The sequence below is a fragment of the Podarcis vaucheri genome (genome assembly GCF_965113315.1).
Source record: "Podarcis vaucheri genome assembly, chromosome: 8".
Classification (NCBI taxonomy): domain Eukaryota; kingdom Metazoa; phylum Chordata; class Lepidosauria; order Squamata; family Lacertidae; genus Podarcis; species Podarcis vaucheri.
In genome coordinates this window covers 2273353-2291227 of record NC_138766.1, presented here as the reverse complement: position 1 = coordinate 2291227, position 17875 = coordinate 2273353, and the positions used below count along the sequence as shown (strand labels likewise).

The following is a 17875-nucleotide window of genomic DNA, read 5'->3' as shown; positions in this document are numbered from 1 at the left end:
GAACCCGTGACTTTCCCAATGCCCAGGATTGACGATATTTTGACATGTGTGAGGCAGGGGAAGATTTTTACCAAGCTGGACCTCAGGGGAGCATACAATCTGATTAGGTTAAGGGAGGGGGGCGAATGGAAAACGGCCATGTTCACCCCCCTGGGGGCTTTTGAGTCATGCCATTTGGATTACAATCGGGGTCCGCCTGCTTTCAAGCCTTCATGCACCATGTGTTGGGGCCCCTGCTGTACAAGAATTGCGTAGCCTTTTTGGATGACGTCTTAATCTATTTGGACAATGAAGACCAACACGTCAGAGACGTCAGGGAGGTGCTACAGAGATTGAAGAAGCATCAGTTGTAGGTCAAGCTGGAAAAATGCCAATTCCACGCCAGGGAGGTCGAGTTCCTGGGGTACAGGTTGTCAGACAAAGGACTAGCCATGGATCCGGGCAAGGTGAAGGCAGTGCTGGAATGGAAAGCCCCCCAAAACAGAAAGGGTGTGCAGAGGTTCCTAGACTTCAGCAACTTCTACAGGAAGTTCATAAAGAACTTCGCTCACTTGACAGCGCCCATAACGGATTGTCTTAGTAGCAAAAAGAAGTTCGCGTGGACAGAGGATGTGCAGCAATCCTTTGAAAAACTGAAGAAGGCATTCGCCTTGGAAGAGCAGCTCCTGCACGTGGATCCGGAGAAGCCCTTGAGACTGGAGATGGACGCGTCCGCCCGGGCGATTGGAGCGGTCCTTTTGCAGCCCAGCGCCAAGCAGAACTGGAGGCCGTGTGCCTTTTTCTCTAGGAAGCTGAGCAAGTCGGAGCAAAACTACACAGTGTATGACCGAGAACTGCTTGCGATCTATGCGGCATTTCGGCAATGGAGACATCTATTGATAGGGGCGCGGCACAAGACCCAGGTCCGAACTGACCACAAGAACTTGGAATACTGGCGGACTGTGCGAGCGCTCAACCAGAGACAGATCAGATGGTCCCAGGAGTTTGCCAAGTTTTTCTTTGAGATCCGATACGTGCCGGGAGAGGAAAACGTAAGGGCAGATGCTCTCTCCCAGAAACTGGAGTACATGGAAGGAGAGGGGCCACCAGAGACCAGGCACGTGTTCCCCGAGGACCGGTGTGTGTGTGGGGGAGCGCTGGTTGGGAAACGAGAACTGGCAGAGCTCACCAGAGACGATGAATTTGCTCAGACAAAAATCAGGGAACTCAGGGACGGAAAGGAAGTCAATGGAGGGTTTGAGGAAAAGGAAGGGCTACTGTACTATAAGGGGGCGCTGTATGTACCAGGGGAGACTTTGAGGCGGAAGGTACTTAGACAACTCCATGACAACCCAACAGCTGGGCACTCTGGGCAGCACAAGACCATGCTACTTGTCACCAGGCAGTTCTGGTGGCCAAAGGTGAGGGAAGACGTACAAGAATATGTACGAGGGTGCGACCGATGCCAGAGGGCAAAGGGGGAAAGGGCTGCCCCCGCGGGGCTACTGGAACCCTTACCTACACCGGAAAAGCCCTGGGAGGTGGTGTCCATTGATTTTATGACAGATCTGCCCAAGTCAAGGGGAAAGACAGTGGTCATGGTAGTGGTCGATCTACTGACTAAAATGTGCCATTTCGTAGCTTGCTCACATGCAGCCACGGCAGAGGAGACAGCCAGGCTGTTTGTGGATCACATTTTTAGACTGCATGGAGCTCCATTGAGGGTAATCTTGGATCGCGGGAAACAATTTACTTCCCGGTTCTGGCAGAGACTCATGAGCTTGCTATAGGTCGATGGCTTCTCGATGGCGAGGCACCCAGAAACCAACGGACAAGCTGAAAGAGCAAACGGTATACTCCAGCAGTACCTACGCTGCTATGTCAGCGAGAGACAGAACAATTGGGTAGAGAAATTGGCTTTGGCTGAATTTGCGTACAATAACGCTCAACACGTGTCCACGGGAATGAGCCCGTTCATGGCCAATTACGGGTGTCACCCCAGGGCCTTCCCGGGGCGGGGGGAGGAAGGATGGAGTGTACCTGCAGCTGAGCAATTTGTGGAGGAAATGGAGGCCTTACACCAGCAACTCAGGCTGAACTTGGAGCGGGCCAAGGAAGAGGCAGGTGGACAAGCACTGCCGGGAGGGGGAGGCCATATGGGTGGGAGACAGGGTGTGGTTGTCATCCCAAGGGTTGCCCCTAAAGGGAGGAGGAAACCCAGTTTCGGGGATCCGGAGCGATGTGGGGTGAGCGGCGCGGTGCTTCGAATCGACTGCTCTTTTCACGGAGTGAAGCTGCATTGCTGTTGCCGGAGAGCACTGACTTTTTCCTTTGGACAATTGGACTTTAAACAACTACCCGTGAGTAGAACGGAAAATTGGATTATGAAATATCTTAATTTGGCACCGAAGCGGGAAGGTTCTAAACAGGAAGTCCGCCTTCCGCTTTTGTAAACAGATTGAAGCAAAGACATTGCAAGCTAAAGTCTGGAAAGATTTTTGTAAAGGACTAAATCTCCATTAGCTGAAACTACTAAACCCCTCTTGGAAGCAGGAGAAGAGGGGGGAAATCTTAGATTGTTCAAGCCTGCAGGAGAGTAAAGAAAGATAAATTTCCACCGCCTTGAACCTGGGAACGGGTTGCTAGGAAGACAGACGTTTTGGGAAAGTTCATTGACTGTGAACAAAACGTTTGTTGACAGATAGTGAAAAAAGAGAAACATATTGATTCCAATGTTTCCTTTTGCATTTAAAAGGAACAAAATATTTGAAAAACGAAAGTAATTTTGTTGCTGGATCTGCTTTTAAAAGGACGGATACAAATAGAAATTGTTTCCCCTAGAGGGAGCTTTGAAAACTGTTGTTGGAGTCGATCTGGGGAATTCTCCAGCTGTAGAGATTAAAGATCGTGAGAACCAGACGTTGACCTTGAACAAGAATGTGCCCAGAAGAAGCCTTAGTGATTGCTTTTTGCAAGACAAGCCCTTTATTGGAACAGCTACATGAGAAGATGGATTTGATGACTGTTGCAGTTAATAATTTTGGACAGTGAATACCTATATAGAAACCACTCAGGAACCGACCCAGGAATCTGCTTTGACAGGGCAAGTCGTGCAGAAGACAAAGGAGGAGGTTGCTGTTGAACCTCAAGTAATACAAGTGGAGAGAGCCGAGGCTTTGCAGGAACATAAGCTGTTGTTTTTGATGACCGAACTTGGAGAAAGTCAGATTTGGAGAGATGGAGTCTCGTTTGGATTGGAGATGGGAAATTGGATAGATCCCACTATGCAGGGCTGTTCTGGCTTCTGGGATCTGGTTTTGCGCCAGGGGGAGTCTGGAGTTGTGGGGGCCTTTAACTTTGGAGGGACTTTGAAACATGCCTTGAAAAATCTTTTGGATTTTAGTGCTGACTATGGAGAATGGGCTGACCTGTCGAGAAGGGATAAAGACATTGTTAGGTTGGAGTCTCCCCGAGATCTACTCCTCAGTGCTAAAGGAAGGAAATTAAGAACAAGATCAGCAGAAGACAAAGTAAAGTGCAGGTATAAATATGAAGAAGATCTGCAGAAGGGACATGGAAGAGAGTTAAGAGCCTCGGACAGAAGGTCACCAGGTTGATGGACTATATGGAATGGATAGAAAGGACTGACAGAACCCGAGACCAGGGGGAAGAGACGGTGGATGAAGATTGGAAGAAAGTTTAAAAATTCATTTAGAGAAATATTGTAAAATTAATGAGTATTAGAAAAAATGTTGGAATGAAACTATTTGGCTTTAGTAGAAATGCTATAAGGAGTTATGTACAAATAAGTTTTTAAATGTATTTTTATTAAATGTAAATTTATTTTTAAATGTATTTTTCTTAAAGATTTTCTTGGTTTACAAAAGTATGTGCAATGTCTCTCTTTTTCCCCCAAGTAACATTTTTTTACAGATCAGTTTCATTTGTTGAGACATTAGGAAGAAAAGGGGGAAAGAGGTGGAGGGGGGAAAGGTGAGTGGGAGTGGGGTGGGGTGCCAATGTTTCTATTTTACTTAATATATGTGGGGTTTTGTGTCAGCATCGCTTGTGCAGGTTCTCTGCTATTCACTTCTGTTCCTTTGGTGGCGAGAGAGGCTGGGGTTGATGTAGGGCATGGTTGTTTGTTTGTGATTGGCTGTGGTGATCTTTGTTTTCGTGTGTGAGTGGGGTGGGTGGGTGTTTTGGATCAGGTTAGCCATATTGATTTGTACTCTGTTGGTGGATTTTTGTCGTCATCTTGTTGGGCTGTGTATGTGATAAAGGGGAGCCATACCGGGGTGAAGGCATCTTCTTCTATTTGTCCCTGTGTCAGTTTCAGTTTATTGGTAAATTTTTCTAGTAAGGCTGTTTCCCATACTATTTGGTGCCATTGGTCCATGCTTACTCCTGACAGGTCTCTCCAGTATCTGGTTATGATGTTTCTGGTTGCTGAAAGTAGGTGGGTTATGAGTTATTTGTGGTGTAAGTGGGCATTGTTGTCTTGGAAGATGTTTAGTAGGGCCAGTTCTGGGGTGATTTCTAATACTTGCTTAGTTATTTTACATATTTCTCGTACGGCTGTTGTCCGGAATAGTTGGGTTTTGGGGCACTCCCACCACATGTGGAGGTATGTGCCTGTGGAGGTGCACCCTCTCCAGCATTTTGGTGAGGTTCCTGGGCATATTAGCGCTAGTTTTCTTGGTGTTAGGTACCACCTGTAGGTGAGTTTCAGAGTAAGTTCTTTCCTTTTCGTTGATATGGATTTAAAGGGTTGTTTAGACCACATTCTGGGCCATTGAGTGGGGTTAATCTCATAGCCTATGTCATCCTCCCATTGTTTTTTTATTGTGTCCAGGGGGTTCGTGGGATTTTGGAGTAGCATTTTGCACATTGCGGATACCATCACTTTACCGTGTCCCTTTGTTGTTAGGAGGAGGTTTTCGAAGGTTGTCAGGGGCCTAGTTGCTACTGATTTTACTGCTGGATTGTTTAAGAGAGCATGTAATTGGTGTTGTGCTAACCAGGGTCTAAGGCATGTCCGTGAATACCAGGTCTAAGGCATGTCCGTGACTATGGGTTGGGCCAAACTTATTCAGGGACAGCCCCATGGAGGCCATGCTTTCTTGTAAGGTTGTTTTGGCATGGACGTTAAAATCCCCTAGGACAATCAAAGTAGGTGTCTCCAGGAGAACATCTGCCATGACCTGAAGCAGCTCAGGCAGCGAATCCTTGGTGTAGCGGGGAGGTCGGTACACCAAAAGGAATCCTGTACTGCCCCCTATTGCCCAACTTCCACAACATGCACTCAGAAAACTGGGTCTTCCCAGTAGGATGCCTGGTGCAGGCTAATAACTGCACCCCACCCATATGTCCTGGGTTGTTGTGTGTTAAGAGAAACCTGGTAGGCAAGCAGCGGCAAGAACAGGCACATCTGCTTCATCCAACCAAGTCTCTGTTACACGTTATCAAAACATTGTCAGAAACTGGTTTGAAGTTCAGATCACAATAACAGGAATTCAGAGGAATTTAACACTCTCCCAAGAAATGGTATACAATCAATGGTCTCCACGCTGCATCTGGGACTTACTATGGATCTTTATCTTCTGTGATTTCTTCCCATTCCCCGTAAGGTTTGACTCTTCGAGATGCTGCCTGAGAGGTTTCCTGCCGAACGGCTGGTACATCCTCTATATCACTGGTTTCCTGCTTCACTTCTTGCCATTCCCCATAAGGGGTGATCTTTTTGCGTCTGTGAGGCTTTTCCTCTACTTCGTCATCACTTTCTGTTTTCCTCTAAAAGCAAAAAAAGCCAACAGCAAACTACTGAGCAATACAACACCAACAACTTCCTTTAACCAAGAGAGAGTCCACACACACCAAACAATGGTTATACAGAAATTCACTTATCCAAACATGAGGAATTAACACCCAAACTGTGCGTTACACACCACAGATTCATATATCCAAACAGCCGGACCTGCATGTAGTGCTGTAACTGAACAAGCAGCCTTCAACAAGGCTTACTTTTTGTGTTTTGCTGGTCTGTGACAGCTATTTTGCCAGAAACCATGTGGGTGGGGGCGGGGATATCTGACAAACTAGAGAGCATGTTTTCCTTCCCTGTTTTCATTTTGCAAGGTTTCAGAGGATTTTCCTGGTTTTTTCCATCACTTTGGGGTCAAAATTTGGTGGTCAGGAATGCATTCAAAATTTCCTCATAGGACTCAACAGAAAAGACTGACTCGTTACACAAACACTCACCTATTTCCTGACAACGCATGGTGTTTTGATAGTGAGACCAACGTATACAACATCAACCTCAACACAATTTATATAAAAGCAGCCTAAACAAGTTCTATAATAAATAAATCAGCAATCCAAGTGCAACATAGTGAGCAAGATGTCTTTATGGGTCCTTCATCCCTGGTATCTCCTCCTTATTTCCCAAATACCCCGCTTCCTCCAGCCCTACTCCCACTCAAAACCCTCTAAGCATCCCCCATTGTCATAAGGCTGTGACCCAGAGACAGGGGGTCCTATCCCTTCTTTTCAACCAGTCTCTCACCCTTGGGGAAGATTGCCTTTGGCTTCCTCTCTAACCACAATCCACATCCCAAAACCACCTGAAAGAAGAGCCCTGTCCCCATAACTGCCTCATCCAAAGGGCTTTTATCTCCCTTGTCCATATAGTGACGTTTGGCAACTGGCATGCCAGAAACTGCTGCCATGGGCAGGGAGACTGTTCATTACCCTCCCCGCCCCCCACCCCGGCTCTGTGGCCTGGTCTCCTCAGTGGCAAGCATTTCTGCTGGATGGCAATGAACTTTTTATTCAAACTTCAATAATTAATATGACTTGATAAAAGATGTGGGTTTATTCTGAAAATGACTTAGGAAAATGACTTACCCGGAGATTTCTTTTTGGCTTTTGCAGTTTGCTTTTCCTGCCTGCTTTCCCTGCATCTGATTCAGCTTTCTTTGACTCCATTTCTCGGCTGTCTTCAGGATGGTTTTCTTTTTGACTCTCTTTTGAAGGAGACACAAAATTATCAGGTTTCTCCCAGGTTGATACTGGAAAACACAGACAGCAATGTATTTTAAACAATAGTTTGTATTAAAAGAATCTATATCCAGCCTATTTTCAAAATAAACTCAAGGTGGCTAACAAATCAAAACATCACACAATGTTAAATTCCCATTCTTAACCCCATTCAAACAAACAACTGTTATTTGCGTTTCACAATGTTAATGCAACGCATCAGTTGTACACTCAACATACAGAAACAAATATGGGTCTGAGGTAGATGATGCAATTTGGTGTCATCAGGAAGCTAGATATAAATCTGAAAATTACTGATTTTGAATTCTGGCAGCTACTCCCAGCCTAGTGCCAAAATGACAACGAAGGGAAACCACCAAAGAGGAATTCAAACAAATAGCCAGCACGTGTAGACACAAAGTCAGAAAAGCTAAAGCACAGAATGAACTCAGGCTTGCTAGAGAGGTTAAAAGCAACAAAAAAGGCTTTTATGGGTATGTTCGTAGCAAAAGGAAGAACAAAGAAACAATGGGATCGCTCAGAGGAGAAGATGGTGAAATGCAAACAGGGGACACAGAAAGGGCTGAACTACTCAATGCCTTCTTTGCCTCAGTCTTCTCCGATAAAGAAAACAATGCCCGACCTGAAGAATTTGGAGCAAATGATTCAGCAAAGGAAACACAGCCCAGAATAACTAAGGAGATAGTACAAGAATATTTGGCAAGTTTAGATGTATTCAAGTCTCCAGGGCCAGATGAACTGCATCCAAGAGTATTAAAAGAACTGGCAGATGTGATCTCAGAACCACTGGCAGTCATCTTTGAGAATTCCTGGAGAACAGGCGAAGTCCCGGCAGACTGGAGGAGGGCAAATGTTGTCCCTATTTTCAAAAAGGGGAAAAGAGAGGACCCAAATAATTACCGCCCAGTCAGTCTGACATCAATACCAGGGAAGATTCTGGAGCAGATCATTAAGCAAACAGTCTGTGAGCACCTACAAAGGAATGCTGTGATCACCAATAGTCAGCATGGATTTCTGAAAAATAAGTCATGTCAGACTAACCTGATCTCGTTTTTTGACAGAATTACAAGCCTGGTAGATGAAGGGAACGCAGTGGATGTAGCCTACCTTGATTTCAGCAAGTCATTTGACAAGGTGCCCCATGATATTCTTGTAAAGAAGCTGGTAAAATGCGGTCTTGACTATGCTACCACTCAGTGGATTTGTAACTGGCTGACTGACCGAACCCAAAGGGTGCTCATCAATGGTTCCTCTTCATCCTGGAGAAGAGTGACTAGTGGGGTGCCACAGGGTTCTGTCTTGGGCCCGGTCTTATTCAACATCTTTATCAACGACTTGGATGATGGACTCAAGGGCATCCTGATCAAATTTGCAGATGACACCAAACTGGGAGGGGTGGCTAACACCCCAGAGGACAGGATCACACTTCAAAATGACCTTGACAGATTAGAGAACTGGGCAAAAATAAACAAGATGAATTTTAACAGGGAGAAATGTAAAGTATTGCACTTGGGCAAAAAAAATGAAAGGCACAAATACAAGATGGGTGACACCTGGCTTGAGAGCAGTACATGTGAAAAGGATCTAGGAGTCTTGGTTGACCACAAACTTGACATGAGCCAACAGTGTGACGCGGCAGCTAAAAAAGCCAATGCAATTCTGGGCTGCATCAATAGGAGTATAGCATCTAGATCAAGGGAAGTAATAGTGCCACTGTATTCTGCTCTGGTCAGACCACACCTGGAGTACTGTGTCCAGTTCTGGGCACCACAATTCAAGAAGGACACTGACAAACTGGAACGTGTCCAGAGGAGGGCAACCAAAATGGTCAAAGGCCTGGAAACGATGCCTTATGAGGAACGGCTAAGGGAGCTGGGCATGTTTAGCCTGGAGAAGAGGAGGTTAAGGGGTGATATGATAGCCATGTTCAAATATATAAAAGGATGTCACATAGAGGAGGGAGAAAGGTTGTTTTCTGCTGCTCCAGAGAAGCGGACACGGAGCAATGGAGCCAAACTACAAGAAAGAAGATTCCACCTAAACATTAGGAAGAACTTCCTGACAGTAAGAGCTGTTCGACGGTGGAATTTGCTGCCAAGGAGTGTGGTGGAGTCTCCTACTTTGGAGGTCTTTAAGCAGAGGCTTGACAACCATATGTCAGGAGTGCTCTGATGGTGTTTCCTGCTTGGCAGGGGGTTGGACTCGATGGCCCTTGTGGTCTCTTCCAACTCTATGATTCTATGATTCTAAGTAGGCAACCTGGCAAACCTCACTGGGGAGAGCTTTCCACAATTGGTGTGCCAGTACTGAGAAGAACTACAGTGGTACCTCTAGTTACGAACTTAATTTGTTCCGGAGGTCCGTTCTTAGCCTGAAACTGTTCTTAACTAGAAGCATGCTTTTGCTAATGGGGCATCTTGCTGCCTCCGCGCCGCCGGTACACAATTTCCATTCTCATCCTGGGGCAAAGTTCTCAACTCGAGGTAACTCTTCCAGGTTAGTGGAGTTTTTAACCTGAAGCGTTTGTAACCTGAGGCGTTTGGAACTCAAGGTACACTGTACCTAGTTCATCATCCACTGTACTTCAGACATGATTGGCTCAAATAGTTATGACATTAAGAGGGCAGACTCAGTCCGTTTCACCTTATGAACGGTGCTGCAGCTTCTCTATGGCCCACAAGTTCCTACAGAAAGGACCTGAGGGCCTTATCAGGGTAACAACTCCACCCCACTCCCCACCCTCTGGGATTTAGTTCTCCATTTGTGCTACTGACTTCACAGAAGTGTAGGGCTGTCTCACACTGGCAAAACTCTGCATGGGCAGAAACCCAAGTTCAATCCCAGCATTTCCAAGGAATTTTGGGAAAGACCTATATAAAAAATCTGGGAAAGCTGCTGCCGGTCTGTGTAGGCAACACTGAGCTAGGTGGACCAATGGTCTAACTCTGGATAAGGCACCTTCCTATGTTTTATCTCTTTTTTATCTTCCTTACCTCCTGTTTCTGTGTTGTAGTAATAGGTGCGACCATCTTCACTTGTTCCTTCCATCCACTGTGCTGTCTAACAGAGAAAAATAAACCACCTAGTAAAAGATTAATCCAAGTCTCACTGATGTACCATATGGATATAGGCAAGGAAGGTCAGGCTCCACTTATGAAAATATTGCAATTATATCTAACTCATTAAAATCATCTGGGGGACATTCCATACACTCTAACAAAATTTGGACAGAGACAGAATGGCTCTTAGATAGCCAAGTTACCTGAAATACATCTTTGCATCTTTTCTTTGAAGCCTTTGACTTAATAAACTTTTTTGTTTCCATTCACAAGTGAAACAAGTCCTCTGTTACCTTGGAAACCCCATTTCCCCACACCCTCGTCTCCCCAAACTGTCAGCTTTTAGAAAGCAATATTCTTAGGACATGGATCTGTTCTTTTTCTTTATAATTCTTGATTGTACTGTATAAATAATAATGGTCACCTGAGAACTAAGCAAAATGAATGATGTTGTATAACACCTTGGAAACTGCATCAAAAAAAGAAATTGAACAATGGTAGGTATAAGGAGTATCACTTAGAAAATCTGATTTTCCTCCCCACCAATTATATATGGCGGGAGTTGAGTCCTGGGAAAAGATACCAGAGAAACATGTCAAAGACTTGCTCCTGGATCCTGTCCTCACACACCCTAAGACACATTACATACTTGTTCCTAAATACCCATGCAACATGATAATTGTAGCTAAACCAATTTTTGCTCTACACTTGAGTGCAGTCAGTTCTCCAATTACCGTATTTTTCGCTCTATAACACGCACCCGACCATAACACGCACGTAGTTTTTAGAGGAGGAAAATCCGTAGGCATGCCACCCGTAGGCATTTCCTCCATAACATGCACAGACATTTCCCCTTACTTTCTAGGAGAAAAAAAGTGAGTGTTATGGTGCAAAAAATACGGTAAATAGCAATTAAAAATCTGAGACATTACAGGAGTGGGGAAGTAGACTACACATAAGCACAGGAGAGATGGAAAATTAAACTTGATGATATGACAAATTGCTGGTTATAGACTACTATGAAAGAAAATGGATTAATTCATGTGAATAGTTCTATTGATTTGCACTTAATAGCTGGAACTTGATTAAAGGCACAGGATGACATGTAATGCGGACTACAAGGGAATAAGAGAAAAGGGACTCTTCTCGTACACTCATATAATGCTAGATGCTACCCAAAACATGTGTACATATTTTGTATGTATAATATCAATCCTTCCTGTTGATTTAAAATGCAACTATCTTGTGCCAGGACCCCAAGCCCATAGAGTTTCTTGTGTAAGTATAACCTCGCTTGCTTGGTTAATTTTAAGATATTGCCACATCTTTCCTCTACAAATTGTATTTTGACCTCTAGTAAAAAATGAGAACAGGACCATAAAGAAGGCTGATTGCCGAAAAATTGATGCTTTTGAATTATGGTGCTGGAGGAGATTCTTGAGAGCCCCATGGACTGCAAGAAGATCAAACCTATCCATTCTTAAGCCTGGGTGCTCACTGGAAGGACAGATCCTGAAGCTGAGGCTCCAGTACTTTGGCCACCTCATGAGAAGAGAAGACTCCCTGGAAAAGACCCTGATGTGGGAAAGATTGGGGGCACAAGGAGAAGGGGACGACTGAGGATGAGATGGTTGGACAGTGTTCTCGAAGCTACCAGCATGAGTTTGACCAAACTGCGGGAGGCAGTGGAAGACAGGAGTGCCTGGCGTGCTCTGGTCCATGTGGTCATGAAGAGTCGGATACGACTAAACAACAAAAGTAAAAAATAAAAATAAAATCTAACTTTGCATACTTAAAACTTAACTTTAGCAGGAAGCGTTCTGAAAATGTGAGTCATGCCAAGACTCAGTCTATGGTGTGCAGCATTTGCCAAAGGAGTAGATCCAATAAGGGACACATCGCTTCAGCTGGTGTTTCCCCTTTGGTGTGGGACTTAGCTACTGGTAATTCTAATGACCAGTTCAAGCTCAGATAACCTGCATAACAATAAAACAAAAGCAGGATTTGCTTTTACAACTTTCATTTACCTTTTGGAGTTCTTGAAGGTTGTCCTGAAATTCTTCAGGTTTCTCCCACTGCGATTCTTAAGGGTGGGGATGATAATAATAAAAGAAGAGATATTAGGTTTCAGTTGTCTGTACATTGAAAAAACGGTGGTGACACATAAAGTAAATCTGTATGGGAAGTAATGATAGCTTGGGTAATGGCCACAGTGATGGGAGCTCCGTGGGGAGCACTGAGCTGGCTCTGCCAATGTGTCCACGCAGCCTCCACCTTGCTGGGCCTCACCCCCATCCCGGTAAGCGGCAGTGATGCCAATCTCAGGAGGGTGGCTCCACGTGGTCACACTGACAGCTCCTGAAGGACTGAAGACGGCAGACTGGAGAAAAGCTTCAGAAAGGAAGAAGTCTGCAGCAAATGTGGGTTTTTTAGCCAAGGAACTTCCATGCGTGGTGAGAGCAGGTTATTTTGTTCTGATGTCATAGGTACAAGCGGGTGGTGAGGTAATTGGAAAGGAGCCGTTGCAAGATATGTGGATGCTTAAATCCACATTCCTTGTTACAGGTTTACCTCCTGATATAGTGTTGTAGTAATACATATAGCCTTCTGGAGAAAATCCTCGCACCCATTCCTTTGTTTCATCTGATGATGTTTCTGTGGTCTCTCTCTCTCTCTTTCTCTTTTCTTTCTTTTCCTCATGCTTTTTTGGTGCTGAGCTCTGACCTAAAGATTCTGAAACATCAAGTTCCAGTTTTAAAAAACAAACATCAAAACTTCCAGGGACTTCTGGGTTGCTGTGGATGCTCCCTTCATGAGCGAAGACCAAGGATATATTTTGGGGGTTTGGGAGAGCTACACCCGCTATCATCCCCCTGGATTAAAGAGACTGGATATAGATCACTCACACACTTGTTAAGCCAGCTCCCCTTCCCTGCTGAGCCGAAAGGTTCAGTTGGTGTTTCCTGCTTGGCAGGGGGTTGGACTCGATGGCCCTTGTGGTCTCTTCCAACTCTATGATTCTATGATTCTATGAAGGAGAGGGGCTTGAGTGACAGGGAGTGGGAATCCATCTTGCTGACTCCTCTATCGGATAATTCACTGAACAGAAGCTGGCCGAGCGTAACCTTCTCTGATTTGGATTATAACAAGAGAAGCTCACCTGGACATGATGTAGAAATGAATTGCTGGGATTTATATCTGCTGTTTTTTTAAGGAGGGAAAGAGGAAGCAACTACAGCTATGGGAAAAGTGAGTGACAGAACATATTAAGCAGGAGCTTGTTCATCTCTTTGGCAGCGTCAGACCCTACCTGTCGTAGCACCAATTCTTTTCAAATCCTCCTGATAAGCCTTCATTGCAGCTTCCTCCATGGCTGCAAATTCCTTTGACATTTTTTCTTCTTCTTTTGCCTTTTCCAAACTTTTCTTTTTAATCTGCAATTGAAAAAAATAATGAGTTCCAATGGAATTTAATATAATGTGATTAGTTTAAACAAGGTTTAATATATTGTATTACCTCACTAATCTTTTTAGCCACATTTTCCTTATGGTTTTTTCCTCGTTCATGAAAGTCAATACTCTTTAAAAGGAAATGAGACAGAATTAAAATACACAGAAATGTGAACTGGCAGGAGCACAAATGAGACTGAACACAGGTGACATATTAAAACAAAAGGAAGCAAACCTACCAGTAACCTAGAGTTCCAACCAGAAGTTTAATGACATGGGGCTGGGGTACCTTAGTGACCACTGTGCTCTATATGAACCTGTTCAAGAGTTCATCAAAGGCACAGCTCTATGTGTTGCCTGCTTGCCCTAACAGGACAGATAGGAACTGGGGGGGGGGGGGAGGCTGCTGCAGTGGCAGCATGCCGCTCACAGAATGCACCTGCCAGGAAGCCTTGCTTGGGACCTTTGCTTTTAAGTTCCAGACACCTTTTCTTTTCCCTCTCAGGCATTTTAGCTGGATTTTGTGGCAGTGCTCAGGAAGTTTTATGCTACTATGCCTTGTTTTTTATTCTGCTTCTGTTCCAATCTGCTATTTTTATCATTTTCTTGTTTAAATTATTTGTTAACAGAAGCTGGATAAAATATCTTAAATAAATAAGATCACTACAGTCAATTGAAATCTCAAAATAATAATACTACATACTAATACAGGCTTGCCTCAGTGAAATGCTCAGAAGTTCAGGCTACAAAGATAAATATAAAAGAAACACACAATAGGAAGGATGAAAACAAGTTTCCTTTTCTTTCAATCACAAGGATTCCTGAAATGTTAATTTATTTTAAATATATTTCAGGCTTATAATACTTAGTAACAGCAGCAATGAAGAATACCAGCCTGAAGCACTGTTGCCACCCCACATAATCTCTAAGGGAACAGATGGAGCACACAGGACAGTAGTGCTTGTGAAATACAATATAGTCACATTGGTCAGTACATATTTTACCAACTGGCAATTTAGTGCCAACACTACTGACTTCCCCAATGTTGATGACCTGCAAGGGGCACTATTGGAATGGTGTGCAGGCTTTTCTCTGCCAGCCTCTACCAATAGAAAGGGGCTTCATGGGGGGGGGGGGGCTCTCACTGCCAGCAGTCAGCAGAAAGTCTCAGAAGAGGGTGTTTCTGGCACTGTAGGCACACATCTTCCAAGGGGCCCAATTCTGGAGCACAGCAAAGGGAATGAATAAAAAATCCCTGCACCCTCTCCTCCTAGGATTGCTTTGCTACTTATTTTATTTCCAACCAGCTGAAGTGTGGTAAAGTTCTCACCACTTGCCAGAATGATGCAGCTGAACATCTTACCAAGTTAAAATGTTTTTCTTTGTTCACACAGTTCTTTGTAAGCTTTGGAATGGGATGTGGGGTTTAGCCACAGGAAAAGCAGGGGTAGCAGAAGAAGAAACTGAAGCTTCTAATTTAGGTAACAGGAATAGGTTTGGAGAAAGTCATGCTAAGGGAGAGAAGGAGGCTGGTCTTCCTTTGTTGAGACAGAAATGCAAGAAGTTGCTTAAGAACAACTTGCCAGAATGGGATTACAATGATGTTTTGAAGGGGTGGGACAGAAGGCCATACAGGAACGCAGCTGACACTTTTTGCTTACAAGATTTTGTTATTGCCGTAAGTTTATACTTTGTGCCACAAAGAACTGCCAAAGTAATCTAGATTTTGCACAAAGTCAGTCAAAACATACCATGAAAATTAAGTTTGTATGCATTGGTTTATTTGCATAATTTATTCTGATTGTGTCAGCCATGGAAATAGGTAAGCAGACTGTTCAAAATTTTGCAGAGTTATATTCTTGCTTGTAAGATTTCACCAGCCATTGTCCACATTTTTTCAAGTATATCTTTAAAGCCGCGAAAGCTAGGAATTTGCTTTGTTAAAATAAGGGTGTAGGGACTTATAAGAAGAATGATCAAAGAGAATTCATCAATATTGTAGTAACAAACAGAAATATTGCAAGGAGTGCTCTCCACCAACCTGAGATCTTGAGACTTCACAGCTCACATGACATGCAACTACCATCAATATTAACCCTGCTCGGGAACACAGGTAGGAAGCATGGGGACAAAATTGTCCCCTGCATACGCAGCTGACCCAATCAGTCGCCAACCTTTCTGTAATGAGCAGGGGACGTCTGAGGAGTTTTTACCTGTGCTCACTTAAATGTGAGTGGAAGGCTCTGCATGATCCAGCCCCCTGATAAAGCAGGTTCCCCCATCATGTAGAGGCTTCTAGCCCCTTTCACACCTTCCACATTTAACCTGGGAAGGTCAGGGACTGAGTGAACAGAACGGGGGGTGGGGGTGGTCCCATGCCTCCTACGCATGTGGGTGGTTCTCATTCAGGAACAATCCCTGAAGAGAAATACTTTTGCAGCTATGGGAGCACTCATGACACCTGGTCCCAATAAAGATCAGGGCAGTATCAGCAGCTGTTGCACAACCTCTAAGGAAGCAGTATATCTGGATCTCAGATATACCTGGGGTTCGCTCAGACTCAGCACTCAGGGGACCACTCCTCATAATACAAACTTCCAAGTCTAGATTGACCTGTTGAAAATTAATATATAATTCATTTTTTGTACTTCAGTTTCACTTAAGAGTACAGAAGGTAGATCATCATACAGGCTTGTTGTCCGCTATCCAGCACTTGCAATAATCACAGAATTTCTTGGGCTGAGATTTCCAGTAATCGGCCCTAGAAAAGAAAAATGTGGAAATTAAAAGCCATTTTGCAAGAGTAAGCAACTCAAACTGAATCCCAACCTTCTCACTGAGTTATTTGTTCCAATGCCAAAAATCTACTTTTCCTAATGTGCGATACCAACCATTTCTTTGTTCTCTGAAACACAGGAGTGCTTCAGAGAATCTCAGTGAAGAACAATGAAGGCTCTTAGAACATACTAAGTGCCATATTTTTGCGCCATAAGACGTACCTAGTTTTTAGAGCAGGAAAACAAGAAAAAAAAATTCTGACTCAAACGTTGTACTAAACTATTGAAAACAGCAAAGCGGGCGGCTCCTGTCCACTTTGCTGCTTTAAAGCGAGCCACGGTACATAATGAAGTTAATGGAAAAAGGATAGACATTCCATTACAATGTAGCTGCTTTCATTATCACTGGGAAGTCAGCATTGGCAGCGGTCACATAAACTAAAATTTGAGCATTTTACTGTTATTAATCAAGAATGGTAATAGTCAGGGAGAGAAACCAGGGCTGTGCAAATGAGAAGGGCTTGGAGTATGGAGAAACAGCAAAGACATCAAATGATTGCGCTCCAGTTCCTAAATCTGTGAAGTTTTCTCAAAACAGGCATAGTTGTTTTGAAAGGAAGATTCAAGGAGTGGGAAATGGAGTGATTGAGCAAAGAACAGAGGAGGAAAAGAGGGCAGATAAATAGCTTCCATTCAATACCAAGAGAACACAATGTTTTTGCTTTGGTATAGGTGGACTGTGCTTGTAAGAATTTTTTTAATGAATTATAGATTTGGAGTGGAATATCAGTGCCTCTTTCAGCAATAAAGATTAGCTGCTAGGAACATAGTCCACACACAAACACACAGGATGTCCGGTTATAGTTGTGCAGTTTAAACTGTTCCTGAGCCAGATGCCTGCTTAGTTTTAGCTGAGCTCACTATTACTGGTTTATGGAGATGCTTTGCATGTATTGATGACTATTTCCGCAAAACTGCTACTTGAAGAAATCCCCAAACTTAATATTTTTAAACTTCAAATGGAGCTCAGAATCCAGTTAGGCAATCAAGCCTTTGCAGTTCAATTAGGAGGCACTGAGAGATGGCAATTTGCTGCCCCCCCCAAAGAGCAACCCAGGAGCGCGGGACAACGGTGCACAGCCTGCCTGCTGCTCCCAAACTTTTCCTGGGCTTTAGGGGCAGAAAAGCTCACTCCCAAAGAGCAGCCCAGGAGCATGCTGCACTCCGCCAATTTGGCTCCAGGGACCACACATTCGCTCCATAAGATGCACAGGCATTTCCCCTTACTTTTTAGTGCGTCTTATGGAGTGAAAAATACAGTATGTGTATTACTGTAGTACTTTTATACATGTAAATAACATCTAAAAAGATGCAATTTATTCCCACAATAACTATGAGACTGAAAAACAGTGATGGGCCCAAGTCCACACAGGAAACTTAAGAATTGGGCATGATAGGACTTCTGGTTCGCTGTGGAGGTAATGGCAGTGTGCTCCGTGTCGTCCGCTTAAGGGACGGCACAGTTCTGGCAGATAGAGCTTTGGGGGTGAGC

At 44.1% G+C, this 17875-nt stretch overlaps 1 protein-coding gene across 4 annotated transcripts in view; it reads right to left on the bottom strand.

Moving 5' to 3' along the window:
* WBP4 (WW domain binding protein 4) overlaps nt 1-17875 on the bottom strand; it is a 29949-nt gene that overhangs the window by 10327 nt on the left and 1747 nt on the right. The window contains exons 2-9 of one of the 4 annotated variants that reach the window (XM_082234598.1): nt 16235-16307; nt 13614-13676; nt 13408-13531; nt 12669-12830; nt 12125-12180; nt 10032-10098; nt 6886-7049; nt 5567-5772 (exon numbers count right to left, since the gene is read on the bottom strand). In XM_082234598.1, coding sequence (XP_082090724.1) covers nt 5567-5772; nt 6886-7049; nt 10032-10098; nt 12125-12180; nt 12669-12830; nt 13408-13531; nt 13614-13676; nt 16235-16307 — 915 coding nt within the window. Of the gene's footprint in view, nt 1-5566; nt 5773-6885; nt 7050-10031; nt 10099-12124; nt 12181-12668; nt 12831-13407; nt 13532-13613; nt 13677-16089; nt 16308-17875 lie in introns of those variants that run through there. The other 3 variants (XM_082234599.1, XM_082234601.1, XM_082234600.1) reach the window with 3 other exon arrangements.